The sequence below is a fragment of the Protopterus annectens genome, chromosome 10.part0 (genome assembly GCF_019279795.1).
Source record: "Protopterus annectens isolate FY-2018-M chromosome 10.part0, PAN1.0, whole genome shotgun sequence".
NCBI lineage: Eukaryota > Metazoa > Chordata > Ceratodontiformes > Protopteridae > Protopterus > Protopterus annectens.
The window spans coordinates 313,188,655-313,199,275 of NC_056744.1; the positions used below are offsets into that span (position 1 = coordinate 313,188,655).

The window sequence follows — 10,621 nt, forward strand, 5'->3', positions numbered from 1 at the left end:
AGGTTAGCTATTTTTGCAGGATCAGTGTGTGTGATGACATCTACACCTAGATCAGCAGACATCTGGGTCCTACCTTCTTGGTTACAGATATAGCTGAAGAATGCCTTATGATTATCCTTAGCTATGGTTGCTAATTGCTTTGTGAAGTTGCCCTTAGATGAATTTACAAGTTGTCTTGTTTATTTGTTCAAACAGAGGAGGGTGTTCTTCTAGTATGGGGACCTCTCTTGTTTATTCTTACACTTCTTCCTCTTGTTATATAACCTATTAATGCTAGCTTGGAAATTAGTTATGCCATCTCTTAGGAGGGTAAAATTATCTTTGGTGAAATTTTAGCTTGATTTCACCTAAGAGGGGTTCAAGTGTTATAGATACTTTAAATGTGACTGATTTGTGATCAGATTTAACCAGTGAGGGTCCTATACTTGTGGTGGTGTAGCATCACCCATGTTGGTGAGGACCAGGTTGAGAATATTTGAGCCCCTTATGGGGTTGCATACTATTAGTTCCAGGGCATTAGTGTTAACAAAGTTCAGAACCTTTGTGCGCACATGTTCATATGTGTATACATCAATGGAGGGATAGTTAAAATCGCCCATGACTGGAGTGTTTGGCTGTAATTTGATTGACTCAAGTAAGTCCAAATAAGCAATGTGGGTATCTTGGGTCATTGAAGGGGGCCTATTGCTAATGATGACTTGGGGGGGGGTCTTACCCACAGTTAGTTGAACTTGAAGTAACTCCATGGACTTTTCCTGTCTAACCAGTCTGGAGGTGTATTTATCTGTGATGCGGACAGATACTCCTCCTGCTTTGTTTCTCACATGTTCATTTTGTGGTCTGGAAGTGTGGAAGGCATTATAGCCTTGCAAGGCTGGGGTACTCTCTGTGGCCCTGAACCAAGTTTCTGTGACTGCACAGACGTCAACATCCTCCAGAGAAAGGAGTACTTCCAGAGAGTGTGATTTCTGATTTAAACTCCTAGCATTTAGCAGCATAACCTTTAATTTATTTGTGAGTGATATTTTTACATCAGAAATTTTGTTCTTAAGACCTTGCCTAAAAAAGGCACTATGGGGAGGTAAGTTACTTACCCAGTACCTGAAAGCCTAGATGTGACAGGTGAAGACCATCTCTGGCAAAGTAGCATGGTCTAAACTTTTTCATATGATGTAAGAATGTCATTTGGTCTTGATAAATGTGCAAAAGCAAACTTTAAAGTAGGAAAACTGCAGCACCAAGAAAACATCAGTTTGTGACAAGAATGTGATATAAAAGAACTTGCTAAACTAAGCAGGGACGTCATTTAAGACTTATTCTCCTCATGTTTCAAAACTTTCACTATGTTTGGGTCTTGTGATGTCAGCAGATATGTATGCAGTCCCACAATTACAGACCTATACATGTAATCAATTTCAAGGAGGCCATACGTCCTTCTGAATGGGGAATATATAGTTTTGGTATGCATTGATTGTTATAACTCATTTGATAAGCATGAAGCATTCTTCTTGTTTTCTTTCCAACCTATCCAACACCTTTTGGGGACAGTCAATCACCCTAAAACTTTAGTTAGGACAGGAAGAGCAAATTGATTTATAGCTTGGACTTTGTTCCTAGATGTCAGCTCTGTTTTCAGTATTAATTGTAGTCTTCTAAAATATTGCTTAGTAAGTTTTGTTCGCATTTGTTCATGTTTTATTGCTGATCCTTCATCAATTCCCAAATATTTATATACTCCCTCTTGCTCAAGTTCTTTTATATCACATTCTTGTCCCAAAGTAATGTTTTCTTGGTACTGCAGCTTTCCTGCTTTAAAGGTTGCTTTTACACATTTATCAAGACCAAATGATATTCTTATATCGTCTGAAAAAGTTTTAACCACTTGCAGTTGTGCTTTCAGTTCCTCATCTGATGATCTATACAGTTTTAATTCATCTACAAAAACAAGATGAGAAGTCTTTACACTTTGTTGTTTTCTGGGAGCCAAAGTGTAGCCATGGCCTAAGCTGTTAAGTAGACAGCTTAATGGGTTAGGGTAAAGGCAGAATAGCAGTGGTGACAGAGGGTCAGCCTGGAATATTCCCCTTAGAATTTTATCCCTGCAATAAGAATTTGTCCTTTATCATGGCTTAACTGCAAAGTGGTCTGCCACTGTTCCATGGTCACTGTGATGTAGTTTATTAGTGTAGGGTGTATCTTATGCATTTTTAAGCACTATTTTATCCATGAATGCGGGATACTGTCAAATGCTTTTTTGTAGTCTAGCCATGCCATACTTAGATTCCTCCCCTTTTTACGGTTCTCCATTATAATTTTATTTAACAACAGATGATCCTTTGTTCCATATGACTTTATTTTATTACCCTTTTGTACCATTGCCATGATTGAAGTTGCTTCTAAATGACTATGAACTTTGTCAGCATTAATTCCTGCGTATAGTTGAACATCATTGGAAAGCAAGTTATTGGTCTATACATTTTATGATAGCTTGCAGTGTCATTCTTAAGTGGGAATATTGTTTTTCCTGTTAACCAGGCTGGTGTCTGTTTGGGGTGTGCTTATAAATAATTCTTTCACATGGCTAAATCTTCATGTAAAGATGTTAATACTTTTAGCCAGAAGTTAGGTACAGCATCTTGGCCTGGGCTTTTCCAATTAGAGGCTTTTCTTAACTTTGTTTCAATCCCTCTGGTCGCTGCTTCATCCCATTTCATAACCTGTACATTTGAACTTCTTATTCTTTCTTTTACTTCTTCTATCCATTTAGCATCTTTGTTATGTTCCACAGGCTCTTCACAGATATTTCTCTAAAATGTATCTATTTCTTCTTTTTTGGTGGTGTTTCAATTCCTTTTGCCTTGTTTCCCAGTTCCCTATAAAACTTTTTGTGTCATCAATAAATTGCTTATTTTGTCCTTTTCCTTTATATTTATCTTTTGTCTGTGCTGATATTTTTAATTTTTTATTTGCAATAGTGCATGATAGCTCTTGATCTCTTCTGATATTGAGCATTGCTTTTATCACATCTATCTTTCAGTAATTTTGTTGATCTGTTCCCTCTTCTATAATCTAACAGTGACGCTTCTTGTCTAAATTGCTTTATAGTTTTCTCTGTTCGATACTTCCATGATGGCATTTGATTTCTCCCCTTCCTTTCCCTGACTGCCCTGTGCTTTTGTAGTAAGATTTTTATCTGTTATTAATTTAGCTACACAGTAATATATTCTATATACTTCTGTTATATCACATGGATCTCTATGAACAGTCCTAATTGCTGTGTTCATTTGTTTTATCAAACTTCTAATTTTCTGGGTTCTATTGACTTTTTGTAATCTGTTTCTTTCATTGATCTTAATATGTTTGTCCATCTCTATTAAATCAAGCAACTCTTCTCTGATTTGCAGCAGTTTCCCATTTCTTCCCTTGCTTTGCAACTCCAACTGAACTTTTGTACTGGTTTCCTATGGAAGGCTCCAAAGTATCTTCACATGGCAACTGATCAGATGTTTTCTGCTGTACTGGTTTCTCCTTAATTTGGGGATCCATTGCTCTATCCTGCTGAGATGTTATTAAGGTTCGATTGTCTACACTAAATCCTTCACTTTGCAGGTAATCCATAACTTCAGCTTCTATTTCTTGAACTTCTCCATCACTAATCCTCTTTTCTACTATTCTTCTTTGTTTTATTATTTTTTGTATTGTAATATTTTCCATATCCAGATGCCTTTGCCTATATTTTTCTTCAAATATCTTTGGTTCATTGGTGTTTACTAGGCTAACAACCACAAGAGTCTTTTTAAGCCTAGCCATGCATCCCAAAACTCTGACAAGTTCTGATACCCTTGATAAGTGCAAGCATGGGCCTGGGAGATGAACCATTTACAGGTTACCTCTGTCCATTAGAGATATAGGTGCCAAACCAGGGATGAATTTCTGGTTTCCCATCCAATTGTCCAAGTTACACATGAATTGGGTTAGGGAGGAACTCTGCTTCATGTTGATGGGGAGCCTGTTCCATAGATAGGGTAGTCTCTGGGATACATACCTATCTCTCCAGCAGTTCCTATTTATATCACAGGCAAGGTTTAAGTCTTTAGAATGGGTAATTCTGGTGCTGTTTGTTATGTGAATATGCAGAAGGTCCATCAGAGTGGGGTCTAACAATGCCCTGTATGCCAGGCATAGATCTCCCCTCAAAAGCCTGTAGGAGACAGAAAACAGAGATAGGGCCTTGAGGCAGCCTGCATAGAAGATTTTACATACATCCTGTATTCTTTTAGTGAGGGACCTCTGTGGATGTTCCAGTTGTTGGATATGCCTGGTTAGGTACATACCAAAGGGGGCATTGTACTAAATGATAGGTCTGATGACTGCCGAATATAATGGAACAATGAATGATTTCCTTACCACTGTAGACATGTGATGATCAAAGGCTAGGCTACTATCTATGTGTGTCCTTAAGTCCATGACTACAGGGGCATGTTGTCAATATGATAGCTACCAGGGATGGGTGACTTCCCAAAGGATACTATTATGCATTTATTGGCATTCAGTTTTAGTCCATGGCTCTGACACCAGTTGTTTGTCTGTGTCAGCCCATTGTGGAGAACATTTGTGTCAGTGTGAGATTCAATGACAGCTCCTAATTTGCAATCATCTGCAAATTTAGTCAGCAAGAGACCACTGACAATGGTGGTGCTGGTTTTGTATTGATTGGCTTTGTTTTTTCCTTTGCATACATCATCATCATTCTCTTTCGGCTTTTCCCGTTAGGGGTCGCCACAGCGGATCATCTCTTTCCATTTCTTCCTGTCCTCTGCATCTTGCTCTGTCACACCAACCGCCTGCATGTCCTCTCTCACCACGTCCATAAACCTTATCTTAGGCCTTCCTCTATTCCTCTTACCTGGCAGCTCCATCCTTAGCATCTTTTTCCCAATATACCCATCATCCCTCCTCAGCACATGTCCAAACCAACGCAATCTCGTCTCTCTTGCTTTGTCTCTAAACTGTCCAACATGAGCTGACCCTCTTATATACTGATTCCTAATCCTATCCATCCTAGTCAAACCAATTGCAAATCTTAACATCTTTAACTCTGCCACATCCAGCTCTGACTCCTGCCTTTTTGTCAATGCCACTGTCTCCAACCTATATAACATAGCTGGTCTCACTACACTCTTGTAGACCTTCCCTTTCACTCTTACTGATACCCGTCTGTCACAAATTACTCCTGACACTCTTCTCCACCCATTCCACCCTGCCTGTACTCTCTTCTTCACCTCTCTTCCACATTCACCATTACTCTGAACTGTTGATCCCAAGTACTTAAACTCGTCCACCTTTACCAACTCTACTCCCTGCATCCTCACCATTCCTCTACCCTCCCTCTCATTTACACACATATATTCTGTCTTAGCCCTGCTGACCCTCATTCCTCTGCTCTCTAGAGCATATCTCCACCTCTCCAGAGTCTCCTCAACCTGATTCCTACTCTCACTACATATCACAATGTCATCTGCAAACATCATAGTCCACGGGGCCTCCTGTCTGATCTCATCTGTCAACCTGTCCATCACCACTGCAAATAAGAAAGGACTCAGAGCTGATCCTTGATGTAATCCCACCTCCACCTTAAACGGATCTGTCACTCCCACTGCAGTCCTCACCACTGTCACACTACCCTCTTACATATCCTGTACCACTCTTACGTACTTCTCTGCCACTCCCGACTTCCTCATACAATACCACAACTCTTCTCTAGGCACCCTGTCATATGCTTTCTCCAAGTCTACAAAGACACAATGCAACTCCTTCTGACCTTCTCTGTATTTCTCCAACACTACTCTCAGAGCAAACATTGCATCTGTAGTGCTCTTTCCTGGCATGAAACCATACTGCTGATCACTAATCATCACCTCCCTTCTTAACCTTGCTTCCACTACTCTTTCCCATAACTTCAAGCTGTGACTAATTAGTTTTATCCCTCTGTAGTTACTGCAGCTCTGCACATCACCCTTATTCTTAAAGATAGGTACCAAACCACTTTTTCTCCACTCCTCAGGCATCCTCTGACTTTCCAAAATTTCATTGAACAATCTAGTTAGAAATTCCACTGCCATTTCCATGTCCATATTTCTTCTTCAGATGTCTCCTGATATTCCTGTTTCTCCTTACTTGGGGACTCATTGTTCCATCCTCCTGTTACACAATCTGAGATAGACATTCTACTGTAAATCCTTCACTTCGCAGGCACTCCATAACTTCTATTTTTAACTTCTAGTTTACTAATCTTCTGATCGACATTCCCTCTTAGCGATCTTAGTTTTTGCATTGTGAAATTTTCTACATCTAGATACTTTTTCCTATATTACTCTTTGAATATCTTTGGGACTGCTTTTTTGTATTGATTAATTTGGCTTTTTGTTTGCATAAATATTGCACCATATCAAATCTCTCTTACTTTCCCATGTCGATATTTCTTTTTTATACCTTTCAGAAATCTCTAGATTTAGTTCTTTACATTTTCACACTTCCTCAGGCACTTCGTTTTTCAACTTCCCAAGGTTTCTTGGTCTATGTAATATTTTTCATAAATCTGTTGTATTAATGAATATATTTTTTTATTTGAAGCGTCTGATAGTTTCTATTGTGAAAGTATTTTTCTTTCCTCTAATTTCCTCTTAATCTTTTTATATATCTTCTGTCTGGAGGTTCTGGGCTTCTTGTGTAATACTAACAATACAGCATTCCCTTCTTATTCTCAACAGTCCATTGCATCATCTTTATGGCTCTTTTTTGGCCTATCAGTATTTGGATTATTTTGAGGTGACCTGCTATGTCTGTAGTAATATAATTACCATGATGATTTCCTAGTTTTGTAGCACTGAGTACAAGTGATTATGTATTAATGAAATTACCCTGATGAGTGCATAGTTTTAGCACTGAGTACAAGTGATTATGTATTAATGTAATTACCCTGATGATTGTGTAGTTTTGTAGCACTGAGTGCAAGTGATTATGTATTAATATAATTACCCTGATTGCTTAGTTTTGTAGCACTGAGTGCAAGCGATTATGTATTAATGTATTTACCCTGAAGATTGCGTAGTTTTGTAGCACTGAGTGCAAGTGATTATGTATTAATGTAATTACCCAGATTGCTTAGTTTTATAATACTGAGTACAAGTGATTATGTATTAATGAAATTACCCTGATTGCGTAGTTTTGTAGCACTGAGTGCAAGTGATTATGTATTAATATAATTACCCTGATGATTTCGTAGTTTTGTACCACTGAGTACAAGTGATTATGTATTAATGAAATTACCCTGATTGCGTAGTTTTGTAGCACTGAGTGCAAGTGATTATGTATTAATGTAATTACCCTGATTGCTTAGTTTTGTCGCACTGAGTACAAGTGATTATGTATTAATATAATTACCCTGATGATTGCATAGTTTTGTAGCACTGTGTACAAGTGAGTATGTATTAATGCAATTACCCTGATGATTGTGTAGCTTTGTACCACTGAGTACACATGATTATGTATTAATATAATTACCCTGATGATTGCATAGTTTTGTAGCACTGTGTACAAGTGAGTATGTATTAATGCAATTACCCTGATGATTGTGTAGCTTTGTACCACTGAGTACACATGATTATGTATTAATGTAATTACCCTGATGATATAATTACCCTGATGATTGCATAGTTTTGTCGCACTGAGTACAAGTGATTATGTATTAATGTAATTACCCTGATGATTGCATAGTTTTAGCACTGAGTACAAGTGATTATGTATTAATATAATTGTCCTGATGATTGCATAGTTTTGTAGCACTGAGTACAAGTGCTTATGTATTAATGTATTTACCCTGATGATTTGATTATGTATTAATGTAATTACCCTGATGATTGTATTAATGTAATTACCCTGATGATTGCGTAGTTTTGTAGCACTGAGTACAAGTGATTATGTATTAATGTATTTACCCTGATGATGTAATTACCCTGATGATTGCGTAGTTTTGTAGCACTGAGTACAAGTGATTATGTATTAATGTAATTACCCTGATGATATAATTACCCTGATGATTGCGTAGTTTTGTAGCACTGAGTACAAGTGATTATGTATTAATGTAATTACCCTGATTGCGTAACTTTGTAGCACTGAGTAAAAGTGATTATGTATTAATGTAATTACCCTGATGATTGCGTAGCTTTGTAGCACTGAGTAAAAGTGATTATGTATTAATGTAATTACCCTGATTGCGTAGTTTTGTAGCACTGAGTAAAAGTGATTATGTATTAATGTAATTACCCTGAAGATTGCGTAGTTTTGTTGCACTGAGTACAAGTGATTATGTATTAATGTAATTGCCCTGATGATTGCGTAGCTTTGTAGCACTGTGTACAGGTGATTATGTATTAATGTATTTACCCTGATGATGTAATTACCCTGATGATTGCGTAGTTTTGTCGCACTGAGTACAAGTGATTATGTATTAATGTAATTACCCTGATGATTGCGTAGTTTTGTCGCACTGAGTACAAGTGCTTATGTATTAATGTATTTACCCTGATGATGTAATTACCCTGATGATTTCGTAGCTTTGTCGCACTGTGTACAAGTGATTATGTATTAATGTAATTACCCTGATTATATAATTACCCTGATGATTGCGTAGTTTTGTCACACTGTGTACAAGTGATTATGTATTAATGTAATTACCCTGATGATTGCTTAGTTTTGTCGCACTGAGTACAAGTGATTATGTATTAATGTAATTACCCTGATGATATAATTGCCCTGATGATTGCGTAGTTTTGTCGCACTGTGTACAAGTGATTATGTATTAATGTAATGACCCTGATGATTGCTTAGTTTTGTCACACTGAGTACAAGTGATTATGTATTAATGTAATTACCCTGATGATATAGTTACCCTGATGATTGCGTAGTTTTGTCGCACTGAGTACAAGTGATTATGTATTAATGTAATTACCCTGATGATATAATTACCCTGACGATTGCATAGTTTTGTCACACTGTGTACCTTAATGATATGAATGCTCTCCTTGTTTAAGGGAATTAGCCTATTGAACCATGGCAAGCTGAGGAAAATTCGATGGACTTCTTTTCAGGAGTTGATGAAGAGGAAGAAGAACAGAATGAGCTGATGACACTTGAAGACAGCACCCTTGAGTAGCGGTGTGTGTGCGCTATGAATACTGACCAAGAGTTAGAACACTGGTATTGAGCTGTATACAGGATAGTGAGATGAGGCACCCCAAAATGTGATTCGTGTGGTTTTGGCAGTTACATCTGGAGCAAATACCAGGAAGATATAATGTGGCTTGAAGTACCTTGTTACTGAAACTTGGAAGTGCTGGAGGGCTGATGCAACAATGTATACATATATGAAATTATTTTAAAGTTCATTTTCTACCTAGAAATAAATTGGTATGGAACACAAGCATTAATCAGACTTCATTAAATGTGAACACATTTATATAAAAAGAAAATAAACATCATCACTTATTCATCACAGGACTATGTTTATTTTATCATTTATTGTCAGTGTTGGAGTTTGTACAATTTTATTGTCTTAATCAGCACATTTGCATTCTTATAACGTATAGTTGCTACACTTTTTGTGCCAAATTGTCTGCCCTTCCAGGTCCGCACTTTTGGATGTTTCAGTCCAAACATTCTCCCTGTTACTTATACTGCCAGACCTCTTAGTTGGAGTGATGGACAGCACATGTTCTGGTCCAATTCTCAGGCTATAACTAAAGGGCTTGTCCACATTCCTTTTATCCAGCCTATAACCCTTTTCAAAAATGTAATTATTTTACTGCCCCTCTGCCCCTTAGTGGCGATGGGGAATTCTTTGAAGATAGGTAGTCTGTTTCAATGCTCTCTTACCTGGCCTTGTTTTCCTTTTCCAGCTGTCACATGATGCAGAGAAATTACAGTGCCCCCCCCACCCAGAAAAAGACAGTACTCCATCACCTGCAATGGGCTGACCCCTTGCAGACACCAGTCTGAGTCCCAAACCCAGGATTCAGGCAGTAATTTAGATGTAACAACAAGCTGGGTACAGTACCCTTGAATAGTTATTCTGGGGCATCCTTCAAGGAGTCCCATAATGTACTGAATGGCAGAAAAACATAAGAAAAGAAGGAGCACTTAGTTACAAAAACATCAGCTAACATGTTTATAATGGCAGTTCTTCTCAAGGTTCCAGGGACGTCAGTAAGATTGCCTATATTCTTAACATCAGCTGCAGCAGTGAAACTTTGAAGAATTAAGGGGAACTCCCCCCCATACAAAATAAGCTGTTAACCACTCAGATAAAAAAGGTAATTTCTATTATTTGGATGGAATGGTAGCAAATCACATTGCAATGAAAACTGTAAAGTGCTCAGGTAAGAAAACAAGAGAGGAAAAAGTACACTGAGTGTTTATTTTAAAAGATGCTAGATATAATGGAGGGGCAACTCCTGGTTTGTTGATAATGGATCTACAGCAGTGTGCTCCCTTTTGTGCCAAATAAAGGTATGTGTTATAGGTTAGTTACACAGCTGTATTGAGATGCAAGATTTGTTCTGGA

At 37.8% G+C, this 10,621-nt stretch overlaps 1 protein-coding gene across 3 annotated transcripts in view; it reads left to right on the top strand.

The window, feature by feature from the left end:
- The window catches only part of SELE (selectin E), a 364,444-nt gene extending 354,896 nt beyond the window's left edge, over positions 1 to 9,548 (top strand). Inside the window, exon 16 of one of the 3 annotated variants that reach the window (XM_044085188.1) lies at positions 9,093 to 9,548. In XM_044085188.1, the coding sequence (XP_043941123.1) occupies positions 9,093 to 9,185 (93 nt within the window). In that variant the 3' untranslated portion in view covers positions 9,186 to 9,548. The remainder of the gene's footprint in view (positions 1 to 9,092) is intronic. The other 2 variants (XM_044085187.1, XM_044085189.1) reach the window with 2 other exon arrangements.
- Positions 9,549 to 10,621: the final 1,073 nt, after the last annotated feature.